The sequence below is a fragment of the Salvelinus alpinus genome, chromosome 20, assembly GCF_045679555.1.
Source record: "Salvelinus alpinus chromosome 20, SLU_Salpinus.1, whole genome shotgun sequence".
NCBI classification, from domain to species: domain Eukaryota; kingdom Metazoa; phylum Chordata; class Actinopteri; order Salmoniformes; family Salmonidae; genus Salvelinus; species Salvelinus alpinus.
Window position 1 is genome coordinate 15,973,119 of NC_092105.1, and position 23,732 is coordinate 15,996,850.

A 23,732-nucleotide genomic window follows, 5' to 3' on the forward strand; every position below is an offset into this window, starting at 1 on the left:
ATGTCCTGCACGGTGTTTATATAGCAGGTCTACATTGATGTTATGTCATGCCTGGTGTTTATAGCAGGTCTACATTGATGTTATGTGCTGTTTCCTGTCATCGTGGAAACAGATCTGTCTGTCTGGACAGACGTCTACTCACTCTCTCATTCTCCCCCCTCCTGTCATAGATGTAGACCTGTTTTCCATATTAAGTCAATATCAGGTCCTATTGTACTACTACTACTACTACTACTACTACTACTACTACTGTAATACTACTGTACTACTACTACTACTACTCTACTACTGTACTACTACTACTACTACTACTGTACTACTCTACTACTACTACTACTACTACTACTACTACTACTGTACTACTACTGTACTACTACTACTACTCTACTACTGTACTACTACTACTACTACTACTGTACTACTACTACTACTACTACTACTGTACTACTACTACTACTACTCTACTACTGTACTACTACTGTACTACTACTATTACTGTACTACTACTACTACTGTACTACTACTACTAATGTACTACTACTACTACTGTACTACTACTACTAATGTACTACTACTACTACTGTACTACTACTACTACTACTGTACTACTACTACTGTACTACTACTACTACTACTGTACTACTAGTACTACTACTGTACTACTAGTACTACTACTGTACTACTACTACTACTACACTACTACTACTACTACTGTACTACTACTACTACACTACTACTACTGTACTACTACTACTACTGTACTACTACTACTACTGTACTACTACTAATACTGTACTACTACTACTGTACTACTGTACTACTACTACTGTAGTACTACTACTACTGTACTACTACTACTACTACTGTACTACTACTACACTCATTCTTTGAAGACACAGCTTTTGTCTTTCCTCTACTTTTTGGTGTCTCCCTGCTGTGTTGCCATGACGATTAATGACAGATCAGTGGTGACAGCTGAGTGTGGCGCAGAGATTGTAACTGTGGCGGTATCGCTGCTCAGAGACAGACACACAGACACACAGATAGACAGACGTGTTTCTCCCAGTCATATACACAGTAGAAGAGTTCGACCACATTTTTAGATGGACACGATGTTGCTGTCTTTGAGCATTTCATTTGCTATTCTCTGTCTGTCTGTCAATCAGTGTCTGATTCTAAAACCTATTCTAAATCCTGATTGCATATAAATGTGCGTATAAACATGTGTGCGTGTGTGTGTGTGTGTGTGTGTGCGTGCCATAACACTGGTGTGTAATGAAAGTACTATATTAAGGTGAGGCTCATAGCAGAACAGTGGATATTTAATCTGGTAGTTAATGAGGGGTAGCTGCTTAACGTCTGTGGCAATTCAGTGCAGCGTGGGGTAGCCCTGGGATAGCAGAAGAGGACTCTGCCACACATTTAATAAGGGGGTTAATGGTGAGTGGAGAGGACCTTAATTACATGATAACAGCTGTGGTGGATGGAAGCCCTACTGGGAGCAAGGTGGCTGGTGATTGGAGAAGTGGGGTGGGATAGAGGAGGTGATTGGAGAAGTGGGGTGGGATAGAGGAGGTGATTGGAGAAGTGGGATAGAGGAGATGATTGGAGAAGTGGGATAGAGGAGATGATTGGAGTAGTGGGGTGGGATAGAGGAGGTGATTGGAGAAGTGGGGTGGGATAGAGGAGGAGATTGGAGAAGTGGGGTGGGATAGAGGAGGTGATTGGAGAAGTGGGGTGGGATAGAGGAGGTGATTGGAGAAGTGGGGTGGGATAGAGGAGGAGATTGGAGAAGTGGGATAGAGGAGGAGATTGGAGAAGTGGGGTAGAGGAGGTGATTGGAGAAGTGGGGTGGGATAGAGGAGGTGATTGGAGAAGTGGGGTGGGATAGAGGAGGTGATTGGAGAAGTGGGATAGAGGAGGAGATTGGAGAAGTGGGGTGGGATAGAGGAGGTGATTGGAGAAGTGGGTGGGATAGAGGAGGTGATTGGAGAAGTGGGATAGAGGAGGAGATTGGAGAAGTGGGATAGAGGAGGAGATTGGAGAAGTGGGGTGGGATAGAGGAGGTGATTGGAGAAGTGGGGTGGGATAGAGGAGGTGATTGGAGTAGTGGGGTGGGATAGAGGAGGAGATTGGAGTAGTGGGGTGGGATAGAGGAGGTGATTGGAGTAGTGGGGTGGGATAGAGGAGGTGATTGGAGAAGTGGGTGGGATAGAGGAGGTGATTGGAGTAGTGGGGTGGGATAGAGGAGGTGATTGGACTAGTGGGGTGGGATAGAGGAGGTGATTGGAGAAGTGGGGTGGGATAGAGGAGGTGATTGGAGAAGTGGGGTGGGATAGAGGAGGTGATTGGAGAAGTGGGGTGGGATAGAGGAGGTGATTGTAGTAGTGGGGTGGGATAGAGGAGGTGATTGGAGAAGTGGGGCGGGATAGAGGAGGTGATTGGAGTAGTGGGGTGGGATAGAGGAGGAGATTGGAGTAGTGGGGTGGGGAGGTGGAATAGGAGTAGTGGGGTGGGGAGGTGGAATAGGAGTAGTGGGGTGGGGAGGTGGAATAGGAGTAGTGGGGTGGGGAGGTGGAATAGGAGTAGTGGGGTGGGGAGGTGGAATAGGAGGGAGGGAGTTGGAGGTTGAAAGCTCCTGTTGATGCTGATCCATGTCCTGTTTTGTGTTTTGTCCTTTAATAATTTAGGTAAGGATTTAAGGAAGGGAGTCATTCCACCTTAAAAAGAACAAGAAAGAGGATTTTGACACCCACCATGTCAGATTGTTCTGAAATCGTTGCTGTAGTTAAATAAGATTAGCATTACTGAAACAGTATTTTGCTGAAATATAATTTGATCTCTGAGAAATTAATGCCCTTTTTTTATTTATAGGATTCATATAATCTTCAATAAATATAAACTCAGCAAAAAAGAAACATCCTCTCACTGTCAACTGTGTTTATTTTCAGCAAACGTAATGTGTAAATATTTGTATGAACATAAGATTCAACAACTGAGACATAAGCGGAACAATTTCCACAGACATGTGACTAACAGAAATGGAATAATGTGTCCCTGAACAAAGAAGGGGTCAAAATCAAAAGTAACAGTCAGTATCTGGTGTGGGCCCCAGCTGCATTAAGTACTGCAGTGCATCTCCTCCTCATGGACTGCACCAGATTTGCCAGTTCTTGCTGTGAGATGTTACCCCACTCTTCCACCAAGGCACCTGCAGGTTCCCGGACATTTCTGGAGGGAATGGCCCTAGCCCTCACCCTCCGATCCAGCAGGTCCCAGACGTGCTCAATGGGACTGAGATCTGGGCTCTTCGCTGGCCATGGCAGAGCACTGACAATTCTGTCTTACAGGAAATCACGCACAGAACGAGCAGTATGGCTGGTGGCATTGTCATGCTGGAGGGTCATGTCAGGATGAGCCTGCAGGAAGGGTACCACATGAGGGAGAAGGATGTCTTCCCTGTAACGCACAGCGTTGAGATTACCTGCTATGACAACAAGCTCAGTCCGATGATGCAGTGACACACCGCCACAGACCATGACGGACCCTCCACTTCCAAATCGATTCGCTCCAGAATACAGGCCTCGGTGTAACGCTCATTCCTTCGACGATAAACGCGAATCCGACTATCACCCCTGGTGAGACAAAACCGCAACTCGTCAGTGAAGAGCACTTTTTGCCAGTCCTGTCTGGTCCAGCGACGGTGGGTTTGTGCCCATAGGCAATGTTGTTGCCGGGGATGTCTGGTGAGGACCTGCCTTACAACAGGCCTACAAGCCCTCAGTCCAGCCTCAGCTAATTGCGGACAGTCTGAGCACTGATGGAGGGAGTTATGCGTTCCTGCTGTAACTCGGGCAGTTGTTGTTGCCATCCTGTACCTGTCCCGCAGGTGTGATGTTCGGATGTACCGATCCTGTACAGGTGTTGTTACACGTGGTCTGCCACTGCGAGGACGATCAGCTGTCCGTCCTGTCTCCCTGTAGTGCTGTCTTAGGCGTCTCACAGAACGGACATTCCAATTTATTGCCCTGGCCACATCTGCAGTCCTCATGCCTCCTTGCAGCATGCCGAAGGCAGAGTCAGTAGAAAGGCCGCTTTAGTGTCCTAAGTTTTCATAACTGTGACCTTAATTGCCTACCGTCTGTAAGCTGTTAGTGTCTTAACGGCCGTTCCACAGGTGCATGTTCATTAATTGTTTATGGTACATTGAACAAGCATGGAAACAGTGTTTAAACCCTTTACGATGAAGATCTGTGAAGTTATTTGGATTTTTACGAATGATCTTTGAAAGACAGGGTCCTGAAAAAGGGACATTTCTTTTTTTGCTGAGTTTAGTACCGAACATCTGATTTGGACCATAATTCTTCCTAACAATGAGTAAGAAATGAGGAATCCAATACAATGATTACTAGCCACCCACGGATCTCCCCCACACCCCACGCCTCCATTCCCATCCCTTTCCTTCCTCTCCTCTCCAATCTCCTCCCTGTCAGTTCTGTAAATGTGACTGTGTGAGAGAAGGAAAGCTTTACAGTCTGCAGCTGTCTGATCAGTAATCCGTTCTGATCCCTATCAAACCGTCACGTCCTACCCTTTTTCTGCTGATGAGAAGAGACCTACGGACAGAGACAGTGTGGCGACATATTGTTTTGATGTGTTTTATTAATAACTAAAGAGGTCTGTCTCTATATAAAGATGGTGTTACGTCATCGCTGATCCTACCACAGGTCATGTTGTCATAATCTGTTGTGACATGGATGGGATAAACCACAGCAGCGATCAGATAAGACCCCGACCCACATTCTCAGTCCCAGCTCCCCTTCTGGAGCCAGTTGTCCAGATCTAGGATCAGATCTACTGTAGGATCAGATCTACAGTAGGATCAGCTTACCCAAGGGTCATTCCATGTAATTTCAGCAAGCCATGACACCCACCATGTTCTGAAGTTGTTTCTGTAGTTAGAAACAGATAACATTAGCATTCCTGAAACATTATTTTGTTGAAATATAATTTGATCTCTGAGAAATTAAACTAATTGATTGCAATCAAATTGGCCATTTTCATTTATAGGATTCATGTATTCTTCAATAAATATAATACCCATCTGATTTGGACCATAATTCTTCCTAACAATGAGTAAGACATGAGGAATCCAATACAATGATCACTAGCCACCCACGGACCCCTCCACACCCCACACAAATCCCACCTCTCTCTCGCTCTCTATCCTATCTCTCACACTCTCTCACTCTATCCTATCTCTCGCACTCTCTCACTCTCTAACCTATCTCTCGCGCTCTCTCACTCTCTAACCTATCTCTCGTGCTCTCTCACTCTCTATCCTATCTCTCGCGCCCTCTCACTCTATCCAGTCTCTCGCGCTCTCTCACTCTCTATCCTATCTCTTGCGCTCTCTCACTCTATCCTATCACTCTCACTCGCTCGCTCTCTCACTCTCTAACCTATCTCTCACGCTCTCTCACTCTCTAACCTATCTCTCGCGCTCTCTCACTCTATCCTATCTCTCGCGCTCTCTCACTATATCCTATCTCTCGCGCTCTCTCACTATATCCTATCTCTCGCGCTCTCTCACTATATCCTATCTCTCGCGCTCTCTCACTTTCTATCCTATCTCTCGCTCTCACTCACTCTCTATTCTATCTCTTGCGCTCTCTCACTCTATCCTATCTCTCTCGCTCTCTCACTCTCTATTCTATCTCACTCTATCCTATCTCGCTCGCTCTCTCTCTGGGTCATGGCATTCCTCATGTGTTTTTGTTGTTGTTCAGCGGGCCAAAGTCGGCTGACACTCTCTGTTGGCTAAGTGACTATTTATAACTGGCTGCCAAATGCCTGTTGATCAGCCTGGGCTGGGCTGTCCTGTCATGGACTTTACCCCTGGGAGAGAGAGAGCGCAGAGGCAGTAATGGCATCCAGTATCACAATTAGCATAACATATTTTTAGACCTTATCAACTTATTATGATTTCATCCAGAGAATTCTAATTCTATGTTCTGACCTATTATTGAATGTAATCTATGGCAGAGAAATGTGAGCTCTCACGCTGCCTTTGGTTAGTCAGATCAGCTGCTTTATATCAGTCATTCCATTCAAGATGTTGTGAGAATCAGTGAGTGGAGAGGACATCACGGGTAGGATGACTAAAGTTACAGAGGTGCTTTTTCTAGTATTTGTTATTGGAATGTTACATTTTATTTCTCCAGAAGGTTTTACCACCGTCGGGGGACTGAAATGTTGGTTTGGAAGGCTTAGAGCTAACTAACACACGACAGCATTGGTACCAGAACATTCTGCTAAATGTCCAGACTGGAGCACTGGGCTTTTGCAGTGATAAGAGACAATTGTAAACTCTGTAACACCAAATGGAAAAACATGTTGTAAATGTGTCAAATGTCATGTGCAATACAATGCTCTCTATTTCCGTCTCCGGTATTTTGTTTAATTTGAGACTTTATCTGTTTCCTGGAGAGAGTTCCAGAGCCACCCGGTGTGCAGGGCTCTGCCAGGCCAGGGAGGAACAACCCACTCTGTGGCGGAGAGATCACAGGATGTGTGGGCTGCTGCACAAAAACACAATCTGCTCCCCTCACTCCCCCTTCTCACTCTTTCTCTGTTACTCTCTCTAAAACTGAGACACACACATACACAACCCTGAGATCTGGCTTGAATTCAACCTTGTGTATTCTTTGAAATTTCTGTGGTAATGGCACAGCTGCAATCTGAAGCAATGGTTTGCATCAGACATGTCACTTCTGTTTTTTGACAATTTTGTGGAACATTGTTCAATTCAGGGCAGCTCAACTTCCTTGTCTAACTTGGGTCATGTTCAGTAGGCAGGAAAGGAGGAAACGTTTTGAAACTGACAAGGTACTACTGAACATGAACTTGTCCAATATGAACGGTCATTTTCATTTCACATCCTGAACTAAACCTGTTATTCCCTCCTCCCTCTTTCTTTCTCTATCCCTCTCTATCCCTCTCTATCCCTCTCTGTCTCTCTGTCTCTGTGTCTCTGTGTCTCTGTGTCTCTGTGTCTCTGTCTCTCTGTCTCTCTGTCTCTCTGTCTCTCTATCCCTCTCTGGCTCTCTTTCTCTCTGTCTCTCTGTCTCTCTATCCCTCTCTGGCTCTCTATTCCTCTCTGTCTCTCTGTCTCCGTCTATCCCTCTCTGGCTCTCTCTTGCTCGCTTTTTCTCTCTCTCAATTCAATATGAATTTAAGTGCTTTATTGGCATGGTTAACATATGTTTACATTGCCAAAGCAAATGAAATAGAAAATAAAAAGTGAAATAAACAATACAAAATGTACAGTAAACATTAAACTTACAAAAGTTCCAAAAGAAAAAAGACATTTCAAATGTCATATTATGTCATTATACAGTGTTGTAACGATGTGCAAGTAGTTAAAGTACAAAAGGGAAAATAAATAAGTATAAATATGGGTTGTATTTACAATTGTGTTTGTTCTTCACTGGTTGACCTTTTCTTGTGGCAACAGGTCACAAATCTTGCTGCTGTGACAGCACACTGTGGTATTTCACCCAGTAGATATGGGAGTTTATCAAAATTGTATTTAAAAAAAATCTTTGTGGGTCTGTGTAATCTGAGGTAAATATGTGTCTCTAATATTGTCATACATTTGGCAGGAGGTTAGGAAGTAAGCTCAGTTTCCACCTCATTTTGTGGGCAGTGTGCACATAGCCTGTCTTCTCTTGAGAGCCATGTCTGCCTACAGTCGACTTTCTCAATAGCAAGGCTATGCTCACTGAGTCTGTACATAGTCAAAGATTTCCTTCATTTTGGGTCAGTCACAGTGGTCAGGTATTCTGCCACTGTGTACTCTCTGTTAAGGACCAAATAGCATTGTAGTTTGCTCAGTTTTTTTGTCAATTCTTTCCAATTTGTCAAGTAATTATCTTTTTGATTTCTCATGATTTGGTTGGGTCTAATTGTGTTGCTGTCCTGGGGCTCTGTGGGGTCTGTTTGTGTTTGTGAACAGAGACCCAGGACCAGCTTGCTTAGGGGGCTCTTCTCCAGGTTAATTTCTCTGTTGGTGATGGCTTTGTTATGGAAGGTTTGGGAAGCGCTTCCTTTTAGGTGGTTGTATAATTTAACAGCTCTTTTCTGGATTTTTATAATTCGCGGGTAACGGCAGAATTCTTTTGTCCCATTTTGTTGGTTGGTGAGCGTACCCCAGACCTCACAACCATAAAGGGCAATGAGTTCTATAACTGATTCAAGTATTTTTAGCCAGATCCTAATTGGTATGTTAACGTTTATGTTCCTTTTGATGGTATAGAATGCCCTTCTTGCCTTGTCTCTCAGATCGTTCACAGTTTTGTGAAAGTCACCTGTGGCTCTGATGTTTAGGCCGAGGTATGTATAATTTTTTTTGTGTGCTCAAGGGCAACGGTGTCTAGATGGAATTTGTATTTGTGGTCCTGGCTACTGGACCTTTTTTGGAACACCATTATTATTATTTTTTTTATTTTTTTATTATTATTATTTTTTTTTTTTTTTTTTTTTTTAAACCTTTATTTAACCAGGAAGGGCTCATTGAGATTTAAAATCTCTTTTTCAAGAGCGTCCTGGCCAAGATAGGCAGCACCAAGTCATTACAAAAAATTACAGACAGACAACAAAAAAAAACTACAAGTAATCTAGTAAAAACCATTGAGTTCACAAGAGTATAACAATATCAAAAACAGCAAATTAAAAGCATTGACAGGTCAGGGAATCAGCCTCAAAATCCTTCATCAGTGATTTAAAAACACCAATCGGGACAAGTTCTTCCAGTTTAAAAGTATTTTGTAAGGCGTTCCAAGACGATGGCGCAGAGTACATAAAAGATATTTATATCTTACAGAGATTTACTGTCAAGGCCCAGGTCTGGCAGAATCTGTGCAGAATATCTAGGTGCTGCTGTAGGCCCTCCTTGGTTGGTGACAGAAGCACCAGGTCATCAGCAAACAGTTGACATTTGACTTCAGATTCTAGTAGGGTGAGGCCGGGTGCTGCAGACTGTTCTTGTGCATTCGCCAATTCGTTGATATATATGTTGAAAAGGGTGGGGCTTATGCTTTATCCCTGTCTCACCCCATGGCCTTGAGGGAAGAAATGTGTGTTTTTTGCCTATTTTAACCGCACACTTGTTGTTTGTGTACATGGATTTTATAATGTTGTATATTTTTCCCCCAACACCACTTTCCATCAATTTGTATAGCAGGCCCTCATGCCAAATTGAGTCAAGCTTTTTTGAAATCAACAAAGCATGAGAAGACTTGCCTTTGTTTTGGTTTGTTTGTTTGTCAATTAGGGTTTGCGGGGTGAATATATGGTCTGTTGTACGGTAATTTGGTAAAAAGCCAATTTGACATTTGCTCAGTACATTGTTTTCACTGAGGAAATGTACGAGTCTGCTGTTAATGATAATACAGAGGATTTTCCCAAGGTTGCTGTTGACGCATATCCCACGGTAGTTATTGGGATCAAATTTGTCTCCACTTTTGTGTATTGGGGTGATCAGTCCTTGGTTCCAAATATTGGGGAAGATGCCAGAGCTAAGGATGATGTTAAATAGTTTAAGTATAGCCAATTGGAATTTGGTGTGTGTATATTTTATAATTTAATTTAGGATACCATCAACACCACATGCCTTTTGGGGTTGGAGGGTTTGTATTTTGTCCTGTAGTTCATTCAATGTAATTAGAGAATCCAGGGGGTTCTGGTAGTCTTTAATAGGTTATTCTAAGATTGGTATTTGATCGTGTATATGTTTTTGATGTTTGTTCTTTGTTATAGAGACAAAAAGATTGGAGAAGTGGTTTATCCATACATCTCCATTTTGGATAGATAACTCTTCTTGTTGTTGTTTAGTGTTTTCCAATTGTCCCTGAAGTGGTTAGAGTCTATGGATTATTCAATTACATTGAGCTGATTTCTGACGTGCTGTTCCTTCTTTTTCCGTAGTGTAGACCTGTATTGTTTTAGTGATTCACCATGGTGAAGGTTTTCTGGGTCTCTATGTTTTTGGTTGGATAGGTTTCTCAATTTCAAACCATTTGTCATTGTTGTTAATGTTCTTAGGTTGTCTGCTTGAAATATTTTGATTTGATAGGGAAGCTGTTTACACCTTCACTATTACAGTGAAACATTTTGTTCAGGAAGTTGTCTAGAAGTGATTGAATTTGTTGTTGCCTAATTGTTTTTTGGTAGATTTCCACACCTCTTTCCTTCCTTCTATAGCATTTCTTAATATTATTCAGTTCCTTTGTCTTTGATGCCTCATGATTGAGCAAAGCTCTGTTCAAGTAGAGTGTGATTTTGCTGTGATCTGATAGGGGTGTCAATGAACTAACTGTGAACGCTCTGAGAGACTGGGTTGAGGTTAGTGATAATTAGTGATGTACCGATATGACATTTTTGGTAGATACCGATATCCGACATTTACCTTGTAAAAGAAACGATACTGATAACCGACATCTAACATTTTAGCGTCCTTTTAAGCATTCTAGTACAGTTAAATAGTTAACACACACATGGACGCAGCAGTCTAAGGCACTGCATCTCAGTGCAAGAGGCGTCACTACAGTCCCTGGTTCGAATCCATGCTGTATCACATCTGGCTGTGATTGGGAGTCCCATAGGGTGGCGCACAATTGGCCCAGCGTCCTCCGGGCCGTCATTGTAAATAAGAATTTGTTCATAACTGACCTGCCAAGTTAAATAAATGTTACACACACCGTACTGACCAAAAAGTTATTTTGTTGGCATTTAGGTATGTCCCCATTGCCAGTAAAACATAATCAAAACCTATTTCTTCACTTACTTGCTGTGCTGTTTCATTGTTTTGTTCAGTCGTTTCATTCTCAACCAGGATTTCTATGGAACGCCGTTTGGGTCTTTGCGTGTCAAAAAAGATACACGTCAAATAACACTATTTGACACGTCAGATAAGCTTGTTGACCAATCAGGACCTGAATATGACTGCATGTCACATAATAATATAACGCGTTCATAATTTTTTTACGTAGTTATTACACATTGATTACACTATCACTCGTATTTCATATGTCACAACGATTCATCGATACCAACGCTGGTCCGACCAATCTGAATCCACGCTTCAAGACTGCTTCGATCACGCGGATTGGAATATGTTCCGCATCGCGTCCAACAACAATATTGACGAATATGCTGATTCGGTGAGCGAGTTCATTAGGAAGTGCATTGACGATGTCGTACCCACAGCAACGATAAAAACATTCCCAAACCAGAAACCGTGGATTGACGGCAGCATTCGCGTGGAACTGAAAGCGCGAACCACTGCTTTTAACCAGGGCAAGGTGACCGGAAGCATGACCGAATACAAACAGTGTAGCTATTCTCTCCGCAAGGCAATCAAACAGGCTAAGTCCCAGTACAGAGACAAAATCGAGTCGCAATTCAACAGCTCAGACACAAGAGGTATGTGGCAGGGTCTACAGTCAATCACGGATTACAAAAAGAAAACCAGCCCCGTCGCGGACCAGGATGTCTTGCTCCCAGACAGGCTAAACAACTTTTTTGCCCGCTTTGAGGACAATACAGTGCCACTGACACGGCCCCCTACCAAAACCTGCGGGCTCTCCTTCACTGCAGCCGAGGTGAGTAAAACATTTAAACGTGTTAACCCTCGCAAGGCTGCAGGCCCAGACGGCATTCCCAGCCGCGTCCTCAGAGCATGCGCAGACCAGCTGGCTGGTGTGTTTACGGACATATTCAATCAATCCTTATCCCAGTCTGCTGTTCCCACATGCTTCAAGAGGGCCACCATTGTTCCTGTTCCCAAGAAAGCTAAGGTAACTGAGCTAAACGACTACCGCCCCGTAGCACTCACTTCCGTCATCATGAAGTGCTTTGAGAGACTAGTCAAGGACCATATCACCTCCACCCTACCGGACACCCTAGACCCACTCCAATTTGCTTACCGACCCAATAGGTCCACAGACGACGCAATCGCAACCACACTGCACACTGCCCTAACCCATCTGGACAAGAGGAATACCCATGTGAGAATGCTGTTCATCGATTACAGCTCAGCATTTAACACCATAGTACCCTCCAAACTCGTCATCAAGCTCGAGACCCTGGGTCTCGACCCCGCCCTGTGCAACTGGGTCCTGGACTTCCTGACGGGCCGCCCCCAGGTGGTGAGGGTAGGTAACAACATCTCCACCCCGCTGATCCTCAACACTGGGGCCCCACAAGGGTGCGTTCTGAGCCCTCTCCTGTACTCCCTGTTCACCCACGACTGCGTGGCCATGCACGCCTCCAACTCAATCATCAAGTTTGCGGATGACACTACAGTGGTAGGCTTGATTACCAACAACGACGAGACGGCCTACAGGGAGGAGGTGAGGGCCCTCGGAGTGTGGTGTCAGGAAAATAACCTCACACTCAACGTCAACAAAACAAAGGAGATGATTGTGGACTTCAGGAAACAGCAGAGGGAGCACCCCCCTATCCACATCGACGGGTCAGTAGTGGAGAAGGTGGAAAGTTTTAAGTTCCTCGGTGTACACATCACGGACAAACTGAATTGGTCCACCCACACAGACAGCGTTGTGAAGAAGGCGCAGCAGCGCCTCTTCAACCTCAGGAGGCTGAAGAAATTTGGCTTGTCACCAAAAGCACTCACAAACTTCTACAGATGCACAATCGAGAGCATCCTGTCGGGCTGTATCACCGCCTGGTACGGCAACTGCTCCGCCCACAACCGTAAGGCTCTCCAGAGGGTAGTGAGGTCTGCAGAACGCATCACCAGGGGCAAACTACCTGCCCTCCAGGACACCTACACCACCCGATGTCACAGGAAGGCCATAAAGATCATCAAGGACAACAACCACCCAAGCCACTGCCTGTTCACCCCGCTATCATCCAGAAGGCGAGGTCAGTACAGGTGCATCAAAGCAGGGACCGAGAGACTGAAAAACAGCTTCTATCTCAAGGCCATCAGACTGTTAAACAGCCACCACTAACATTTAGCGGCCGCTGCCAACATACTGACTCAACTCCAGCCACTTTAAAAATGGGAATTGATGGAAATTATGTAAAAATGTACCACTAGCCACTTTAAACAATGCCACTTAATATAATGTTTACATACCCTACATTACCCATCTCATATGTATATACTGTACTCTATATCATCTACTGCATCTTGCCATCTTTATGTAATACATGTACCACTAGCCACTTTAAACTTTGCCACTTTATGTTTACATACCCTACAGTACTCATCTCATATGTATATACCGTACTCTATACCATCTACTGCATCTGCCATGCCGTTCTGTACCACCACTCATTCATATATCTTTATGTACATATTCTTTATCCCTTTACACTTGTGTGTGTGTGTAAGGTAGTAGTTGTGGAATTGTTAGGTTAGATTACTTGTTGGTTATTACTGCATTGTCGGAACTAGAAGCACAAGCATTTCGCTACACTCGCATTAACATCTGCTAACCATGTGTATGTGACAAATAAAATTTGATTTGATTTGATTTGACCTATGCTATGATGCTGGTGAAGTTGTCTCGGGCACCTGCAGTGCTGGTCATAAAAAAAGCTAGCTAGCTCATGGATGCAAACAATGTTCTTCCCCAAAAACATAGCAAAATGACATAATTGGGTTCAGTAGCTAGGTGTCATCTAAAATAACCCTAATTTATAAAACTGTTCTAATTTGATTAATGGTGGTCGGACCCATCTGTGAAGCTAGCCACAATAAGGGTTAGCCACAATAGTGGACTTTGCGGTTAGCCTTCAAAATAAAAATTTAGTCGGTTATAGCTTCACGGTCATCGTTTTGTTGTTTTGCTTCGTTGGTTCATCTTCTAAATAAAGAGAAGATGTATTTTTCACACGCTGCGCCTTGGTCCGCTTTCTCTCCCTTTGTCGATCGTGACAGTGCCAGGTGGAGATTATAACAGAACATGGCCAAGATGTTCAAATGTTCATAAATGACCAGCATGGTCAAATAATAATAATCACAGTAGTTGTCGAGGGTGCAACAGGTCAGCACCTCAGGAGTAAATGTCAGTTGGCTTTTCATAGCCGATCATTGAGAGTATCTCTACCGCTCCTGCTGTCTCTAGAGAGTTGAAAACAGCAGGTCTGGGACAGGTAGCACGTCCGGTGAACAGGTCAGGGTTCCATAGCCGCAGGCAGAACAGTTGAAACTGGAGCAGCAGCACGACCAGGTGGACTGGGGACAGCAAGGAGTCATCATGCCAGGTAGTCCTGAGGCATGGTCCTAGGGCTCAGGTCCTCCGAGAGAGAGAAAGAAAGAGAGAATTAGAGAGAGCATACTTAAATTCACACAGGACACCGGATAAGACAGGAGAAATACTCCAGATATAACAGACTAACCCTAGCCCCCCGACACATAAACTACTTTAGCATCAATAGTGGAGGCTGAGACAGGAGGGGTCGGGAGACACTGTGGCCCCATCCGATGATACCCCCGGACAGGGCCAAACAGACATGATATAACCCCACCCACTTTGCCAAAGCACAGCCCCCACACCACTAGAGGGATATCTTTAACCACCAACTTACCATCCTGAGACAAGGCCGAGTATAGCCCACAAAGATCTCCGCCACGGCACAACCCAAGGGGGGGCGCCAACCCAGACAGGAAGATCACGTCAGTGACTCAACCCACTCAAGTGACGCACCCCTCCTAGGGACGGCATGGAAGAGCACCAGTAAGCCAGTGACTCGGCCCCTGTAATAAGGTTAGAGGCAGAGAATCCCAGTGGAGAGAGGGGAACCGGCCAGGCAGAGACAGCAAGGGCAGTTCGTTGCTCCAGAGCCTTTCCATTCACCTTCACACTCCTGGGCCAGACTACACTCAATCATAGGACCTACTGAAGAGATGAGTCTTCAATAAAGACTTAAAGGTTGAGACCGAGTCTGCGTCTTTCACATGGGTAGGCAGACCATTCCATAAAAATTGAGATCTATAGGAGAAAGCCCTGCCTCCAGTTGTTTGCTTAGAAATTCTAGGGACAATTAGGAGGCCTGCGTCTTGTGACCGTAGCGTACGTGTAGGTATGTACGGCAGGACCAAATCGGAAAGATAGGTAGGAGCAAGCCCATGTAATGCTTTGTAGGTTAGCAGTAAAACCTTGAAATCAGCCCTTGCCTTAACAGGAAGCCAGTGTAGGGAGGCTAGCACTGGAGTAATATGGTCAGATTTTTGGGTTCTAGTGCGGATTCTAGCAGCCGTGTTTAGCACTAACTGAAGTTTATTTAGTGCTTTATCTGGGTAGCCGGTAAAAAGAGCATTGCAGTAGTCTGACCTAGAAGTAACAAAAGCATGGATTAATTTTTCAGCATAATTTTTTGGACATACAATTTCTGATTTTTGCAATGTTAGGTAGATGGGGGAAAAAAATGCTGTCCTTGAAACAGTCTTGATATGTTTGTCAAAGGAGAGATCAGGGTCCAGAGTAATGCCGAGAGAGAGTAATGTTGTGTCTAAGGGGGCATATGGAGGAGGGAATGTTGTCACCTCCAGGTAGGTGTTTGTCCCCCTGTGTGCTGAGGGTGTCAGGTTCTTGTCCAGTTCTGGCAATTAGGGCACCACAGACTAGTGCATGTCCCTGGGCCTGGAAATGGTTGATCTCCCCTTCTAGAATGGAGAAGCTGTCGTCGTTAAGGTATGGGGATTCTACTGGGGGGATATAGGTAGCACACATTACAAAAATGTTCTCTATTGAGAATTTCCTTACTAATTTATAGCCAGATGTAAAATGTTCCTGTTCTCTCTCTCTCTCTCGTTCTCTAACAGTGTGCTGGGGAGGAGTACTGGGTGGACAGCCGGACAGTATACATCGGTCACAAAGAACCCCCGCTGGGGGCCGATGCCTACATCCCTCAGCGTTATCCCGACAACCGCATTGTCTCTTCCAAGGTGAGCAGGCTCCACAGCAACCAAGCAGTTGGCATAACAACAGCATCACCTACCCCTGAAAACCAAATCGATACCTTGATAACCAAGCCTGTTGTGCTCCATTAACAGTATCTCTGTCCTTTAGGGTTAGCAACCTTTTGTACCACACACACACACACACATACACACACTGCTGCTCTTCTCTCTAGACTGCCTGGTAACAGTGTGTGTGTTCTCTCTACCAGTACACCGTATGGAACTTCATCCCCAAGAACCTGTTTGAACAGTTCAGAAGAATCGCCAACTTCTATTTCCTGCTCATCTTCCTGGTCCAGGTGACAATATGCCATTTTACCATACATATTGCACAGACTGGGGTTTCACATGTTCAGGTTACACACTATTAGTTAAAGACGTAGGCTATGTGAAGTCAATGTGACAGTTAATTAGGTAATGTAAATTATTTGGCTTGGAATTACATTGGTCAAGTAGGCATGGGCCTATGATCATGGTCCATGATAGATATGATATGACCCCGTCCAGTAGCACTATGAGGAGGAGACTAAGGTGGCCGGTCCAGCTTGCTACAATGGTTGAAGGGATAGTTTAAGATTTTGGCATGCTAGCTGCTCCTGTACACTTCCAGTTATTGCTCTAGCGGATGTTAGCAATCTCACTCTTTCTCTGTTGCTCTCTCAAACTGAGACACACACACAACCCTGAAGTCTGGCTTGAATTCAACCTTCTGTAGAATGGCTTCAGAAACTACCTTCAACATCATTAAAACTGCACACAAAGACATAAAAATGGTATCCATGAGTTCATCTCAAACCATCCCTTTAAACTGAAATGAATGAGTTATGAGTAATGAGTAACCAGCGGGTAGGAGGACGTTAGGTATGCAGGTGTGGTTAAATACTGTGGGGAGGCGGAGATATAAACTGAAGTCACCTGATTGCGCTCCATCACTCCCCCCGAACTGGAATTTATTTGAAACGATATTTATTGACTCCTGCTCTACTCTCCTCCTTGTTCCATCCCTCTCTACCTCCTTGTTCCCTCCCTCTCTACCTCCTTGTTCCCTCCCTCTCTACCTCCTTGTTCCCTCCCTCTCTACCTCCTTGTTCCCTCCCTCTCTACCTCCTTGTTCCCTCCCTCTCTACCTCCTTGTTCCCTCCCTCTCTACCTCCGTTCCCTCCCTCTCTACCTCCGTTCCCTCCCTCTCTACCTTCTTGTTCCCTCCCTCTCTACCTCCTTGTTCCCTCCCTCTCTACCTCCTTGTTCCCTCCCTCTCTACCTCCTTGTTCCCTCCCTCTCTACCTCCTTGTTCCCTCCCTCTCTACCTCCTTGTTTCCTCCCTCTCTACCTCCTTGTTCCCTTGCTCTCTACCTCCTTTTTCCCTCGCTCTCTACCTCCTTGTTCCCTCCCTCTCTACCTCCTTGTTCCCTCCCTCTCTACCCCCGTTCCCTCCCTCTCTACCTCCTTGTTCCCTCCCTCTCTACCTCTTTTTCTCTCTCCTCAGCTCATCATAGACACGCCTACCAGCCCCGTCACCAGCGGACTGCCTCTATTCTTTGTCATCACCGTCACTGCCATTAAACAGGTCTGTTGATCTGAACAAAATGTCATAATTAATGGTATACAGTGCATTCGTAAAGTATTCAGACCCCTTGACTTTTTCCACATTTTGTTACGCTACAACCTGATTCTAAAATTGATGAAATATATTTTTTTCCTCATCAATGTACAAACAATACACTATAATGAAAAAGAAAGAATACGTTTTTAGAAATGTATAAAAAATTAAAAACAGAAATACCTTATTGACATAAGTTTTCAGACCCTTTGCTATGAGACTCGAAATTGAGCTCATGTGCATCCTGTTTCCATTGATCATCCTTGAGATGTTTCAACAACTTGATTGGAGTCCATCTGTGGTAAATTCAATTGATTGGACATGATTTGGAAAGGCACACACCTGTCTATATAAGATCCAACAGTTGAGCTTGGATCTAAACCAAACCAAACCAAACCATGAGGTTGAAAGAATTGTCTGTAGAGATCCGAGACAGGATTGTGTCGAGGCACAGATCTGGGGAATGGTACCAAAACATTTCTGCAGCATTGAAGGTCCCCAAGAACACAGTGGCCTCCATCATTCTTAAATGGAAGAAGTTTGGAACCACCAAGACTCTTCCTAGAGCTGGAAGAGTGCATGTCAGAGCATAAACCAAACCATGAGGTTGAAATAATTGTCTGTAGAGATCCGAGACAGGATTGTGTCGAGGCACAGATCTGGGGAATGGTACCAAAACATTTCTGCAGCATTGAAGGTCCCCAAGAACACAGTGGCCTCCATCATTCTTAAATGGAAGAAGTTTGGAACCACCAAGACTCTTCCTAGAGCTGGCCGCCCAGCCAAACTGACCAATCAGGGGAGAAGGGCCTTGGTCAGGGAGGTGACCATGAACCCGATGGTCACTCTGACAGAGCTCCAGAGTTCCTCTGTGGGGATGGGAGAACGTTCCAGAAGGACAACCATTTCTCCAGCACTTCACCAATCAGGAATTTATGGTAGAGTGGCCAGACAGAAGCCACTCCTCAGTAAAAGGCACATGACAGCCTACTTGGAGTTTGCCAAAAGGCACCTAAAGGACTCTCAGACCATGAGAAACAACATTCTCTAGTCTGATGAAACCAAGATTGAACTCTTTGGCCTGAATGCCAAGCGTCATGTCTGGAGGAAACCTGGCACCATCCCTACAGTGAAGCATGGTGGTGGCAGCATCATGCTGTGGGGATGTATTTCAGCGTCAGGGAATGGGAGACTAGTCAGGATCGAGGGAAAGATGAACGGAGCAAAGTACAGAGAGATCCTTGATGAAAACCTGCTCCAGAGCACTCAGGACCTCAGGCTGGGGCAAAGGTTCACCTTCCAACAGGACAACGACCCGAAGCACACAGCCAAGACAACGCAGGAGTGGCTTCGGGACAAGTCACTGAATGTCCTTGAGTGACCCAGCCAGGGCCCAGACTTGAACCCGATCGAACATCTTTGGAGAGACCTGACAAGAGCTGTGCAGCGACGCTCCCCATCTAACCTGACAGAGCTTGAGAGGATCTGCAGAGAAGAATGGGAGAAGCTCCCCAAATGTGCCAAGCTTGTAGCATCATACCCAAGAACACTTGAGGCTGTTATCACTGCCAAAGATGCTTCAAGAAAGTACAGAGTAAAGGGTCTGAATACTTATGTAAATGTGATATTTCAGTTTTTTATTTGTAATACATTTGCAAACATTTCTAAAAAATAGTTTTTGCTTTGTCATTATGGGGTATTGTGTGTAGATTGATGAGAAAAAGATTAAGGCTGTAACGTAACAAAATGTGGGGAAAATCCAGGGGTCTGTATACTTTCTGAATGCGGTGTATGTTAATTCTCTGTTCATTGGTGTTGGAAGCCTTCCTCCACTGTGTTCCGTTAGAGACAGATGTGCTAACAGCAGGGATGTATGAACCTCTCCTGGCTAACAGCGCCCAGGTCAGGTCATATGCAATCATTCATCTACAAGATGACATGTTGTGTAGATGCCCTGGATACAGGTCACCATGCTGACAGAACATACCACTAATTTGATACCACGTACTGTATGACCTTGTATGACGGTATCGCCCTCTCTCCTCTATGTTCCATTTCTTCCAACGATCCCTACATATTTCTCCTGCCCTTTGCTACTTGTATATCTCAACCCCTTCTCCCCTCCCTTCCTCCACCTCTTCCTCTCTCGCCCAGGGTTATGAAGACTGGCTGAGACACAAGGCAGACTGCAGTATAAATGAGTGTCCTGTGGACGTGGTGAAGGAAGGGACGGTGGTGAGGACACAGAGTCACAAGCTACGGGTATGACTGCCTTAGTTTTATTTTATTTATTTATTTCACCTTTATTTAACCAGGTAGGCTAGTTGAGAACAAGTTCTCATTTACAACTGCGACCTGGCAAAGATAAAGCAGTTCGACACATACAACAACACAGAGTTACACATGGAATAAACAAACATACAATCAATAATACAGTAGAAAAATCTATATACAGTGTGTGCAAATGAGGTAAGATAAGAGAGGTAAGGCAATAAATAGGCCATGGGGGCAAAGTAATTACAATATAGCAATTAAACACTGGAATGGTAGGATGTGCAGAAGATGAATGTGCAAGTTGAGATACTGGGGTGCAAAGGAGCAAGATAAGTAAATACACTATTGGGATGAGGTAGATTGAATGGGCTATTTACAGATGAGCTATGTACAGGTGCAGTGATCTGTGGGCTGGTCTGACAGCTGGTGCTTAAAGCTAGTGAGGGAGGTAAGAGTCTCCAGCTTCAGAGATTTTTGCAGTTCGTTCCAATCATTGGCAGCAGAGCACTTGAAGGAGAGGCGGCCAAAGAGAGAATTGGCTTTGGGGGTGACCAGTGAGATATGGAGCGCGTGCTGCTATGGTGACCAGTGAGCTGAGATAAGGTGGGGCTTTACCTAGCAGAGACTTGTAGATGACCTGGAGCCAGTGGGTTTGGCGACGAGTATGAAGCGAGGGCCAGCCAACGAGAGCATACAGGTCGCAGTGGTGGGTAGTATATGGGGCTTTGGTGACAAAACGGATGGCACTGTGATAGACTGCATCCAATTTGTTGAGTAGAGTGTTGGAGGCTATTTTGTAAATGACATCACCGAAGTCAAGGATCGGTAGGATGGTCAGTTTTACGAGGGTATGTTTGGCAGCATGAGTGAAGGATGCTTTGTTGAGAAATAGGAAGCCGATTCTAGATTTAATTTTGGATTGGAGATGTTTAATGTGAGTCTGGAAGGAGAGTTTACAGTCTAACCAGACAGCTATGTATTTGTAGTTGTCCACATATTCTAAGTCAGAACCGTCCAGAGTAGTGATGCTGGACGGGTGGGCAGGTGCGGGCAGCGATCGGTTGAAGAGCATGCATTTAGTTTTACTTGCATTTAAGAGCAGTTGGAGGCCACGGAAGGAGAGTTGTATGGCATTGAAGCTCATCTGGAGGTTAGTTAACAGTGTCCAACGACAGGCCAGAGGTATACAGAATGGTGTCGTCTGCGTAGAGGTGGATGAAAGAATCACCAGCAGCGAGAGCGACATCATTGATGTATACAGAGAAGAGAGTCGGCCCGAGAATTGAACCCTGTGGCACCCCCATAGAGACTGCCAGAGGTCCGGACAACAGGCCCTCCGATTTGACATACTGAACTCTATCGGAGAAGTAGTTGGTGAACCAAGCGAGGCAATCATTTGAGAAACCAAGGCTATTGAGTCTGCCAATGAGAATGTTGTGATTGACAGAGTCGAAAGCCTTAAACAGGTCGATGAATATGGCTGCACAGTAATGTCTCTTATCGATGGCGGTTATGATATCATTTAGGACCTTGAGCGTGGCTGAGGTGCACCCATGACCAGCTCTGAAACCAGATTGCATAGCGGAGAAGGTACAGTGAGATTCCAAATGGTCGGTAATCTGTTTGTTAACTTGGCTTTCAAAGACCTTAGAAAGTGTAGAATAGATATAGGTCTGTTGCAGTTTGTGTCTAGAGTGTCTCCCCCTTTGAAGAGGGGGATGAACGCGGCAGCTTTCCAATCTATGGGAATCTCAGACGATACGAAAGAGAGGTTGAACAGGCTAGTAATAGGGGTTGCAACAATTTCGGCAGATAATTTTAGAAAGAGAGGGTCCAGATTGTCTAGCCCGGCTGATTTGTAGGGGTCCAGATTCTGCAGCTCTTTCAGAACATCAGCTATCTGGATTTGGGTGAAGGAGAAGTGGGGGAGGTTTGGGCGAGTTGCTGTGGGGAGCGCAGGGCTGTTGACCTGGGGTAGGGGTAGCCAGGTGGAAAGCATGGCAGCCGTAGAAAAATGCTTATTGAAATTCTCAATTATTGTGGATTTATCGGTGGTAACAGTGTTTCCTAGCCTCAGAGCAGTGGGCAGCTGGGAGGAGGTGCTCTTATTCTCCATGGACTTTACAGTGTCCCAGAACTTTTTTGAGTTTGTACTACAGGATGCAAATTTCTGTTTGAAAAAGCTAGCCTTTGCTTTCCTAACTGACTGTGTATATTGGTTCCTAACTTCCCTGAAGAGTTGCATATCACGGAGGCTATTCGATGCTAATGCAGAACGCCACAGGATGTTTTGTGCTGGTCAAGGGCAGACAGGTCTGGAGTGAACCAAGGGCTATATCTGTTCCTGGTTCTACATTTTTTGAACGGATTATGCTTATTTAAGATGGTGAGGAAAGCACTTTTAAAGAATAACCAGGCATCCTCTACTGACGGGATGAGGTCAATGTCATTCCAGGATACCCCGGCCAGGTCGATTAGAAAGGCCTGTTCGCTGAAGTGTTTTAGGGAGCGTTTGACAGTGATGAGGGGTGGTTGTTTGACCGCGGACCCATTACGGATGCAGGCAATGAGGCAGTGATCGCTGATATCTTGGTTGAAAACAGCAGAGGTGTTTTTGGGGGGCGAGTTAATTAGGACGATATCTATGAGGGTGCCCGTGTTTACGGATTTGGGGTTGTACCTGGTAGGTTCATTGATAATTTGTGTGAGATTGAGGGCATCAAGCTTAGATTGTAGGATGGCCGGGGTGTTAAGCATGTCCCAGTTTAGGTCACCTAGCAGCACAAGCTCAGAAGATAGATGGGGGGCAATCAATTCACATATTGTGGCCAGGGCACTGCTGGGGGCAGAGAGTGGTCTATAGGAAGCGGCAATGGTGAGAGACTTGTTTCTGGAAAGGTGAATTTTTAGAAGTAGAAGCTCGAATTGTTTTGGTACAGACCTGGATAGTAGGATAGAACTCTGCAGGCTATCTCTGCAGTAGATTGCAACACCGCCCCCTTTGGCAGTTCTATCTGGGCGGAAAATGTTAGTCAGGGATGGAAATTTCAGGGGTTTTGTTGGTTTTCCTAAGCCAGGATTCAGACACGGCTAAGACATCCAGGTTGGCAGAGTGTGTTAAGCAGTGAATAAAGCAAACTTAGGGAGTAGGCTTCTAATGTTAACATGCATAAAACCAAGGCTTTTACGGTTACAGAAGTCAACAAATGAGAGCACCTGGGGAGTAGGAGTGGAGCTAGGCACTGCAGGTCCTGATTTAACCTCTACATCACCAGAGGAACAGAGGAGAAGTAGGATAAGGGTATGGCTAAAGGCTATAAGAACTGGCCGTCTAGAACGTTCGGAACAGAGAATAAAGGGAGCAGGTTTCTGGGCACGATAGCATACATTCAAGGCATAATGTATAGACAAAGGTATGGTAGGAAGAGAGTACATTGGAGGTAAACCTAGGCATTGAGTAATGGTGAGAGAGATATAGTCTCTAGAGATGTTTAAACCAGGTGATGTCATCACATATGTGGGAGGTGGCACAACATGGTTGGTTAAGGCGTATTTAGCAGGGCTAGAGGCTCTACAGTGAAATAAGACAGTAATCAGTAACCAGGACAGTAATGGACAAGGCATATTGATATTCGGGAGAGGCATGCGTAGCCAAGTGATCGTATGGGTCCAGTGAGTGGTTGGGCTGGCTGGGGACACGGCGATTCAGACAGTTAGCAGGCCGGAGCTAGCAAGCTAGCAGTTAGCAGGCCGGGGCTAGCAAGCTAGCATAAGGGCCTTAGAGGGACGTCGCGATGGGGGAAAGTCTGTTTTTGCCTCCTCGTGCGGTGACGTCGATAGACCAGTCGTGGAATTAGTAGG

The 23,732-nt window shown here is 45.1% G+C and overlaps 1 protein-coding gene across 9 annotated transcripts in view; it reads left to right on the forward strand.

The window, feature by feature from the left end:
- LOC139546365 (phospholipid-transporting ATPase IH-like) overlaps positions 1-23,732 on the forward strand; it is a 111,335-nt gene that overhangs the window by 26,590 nt on the left and 61,013 nt on the right. For all 9 annotated transcript variants that reach the window (XR_011669206.1, XR_011669208.1, XR_011669209.1 and 6 more), the window contains exons 2-5: positions 15,860-15,982; positions 16,207-16,296; positions 17,484-17,564; positions 19,752-19,859. Coding sequence is in view for 2 of the 9 variants with exons in the window: in XM_071354669.1 (XP_071210770.1) it covers positions 15,860-15,982; positions 16,207-16,296; positions 17,484-17,564; positions 19,752-19,859 (402 nt within the window). In the remaining 7 variants the exon portion in view is untranslated. The remainder of the gene's footprint in view (positions 1-15,859; positions 15,983-16,206; positions 16,297-17,483; positions 17,565-19,751; positions 19,860-23,732) is intronic.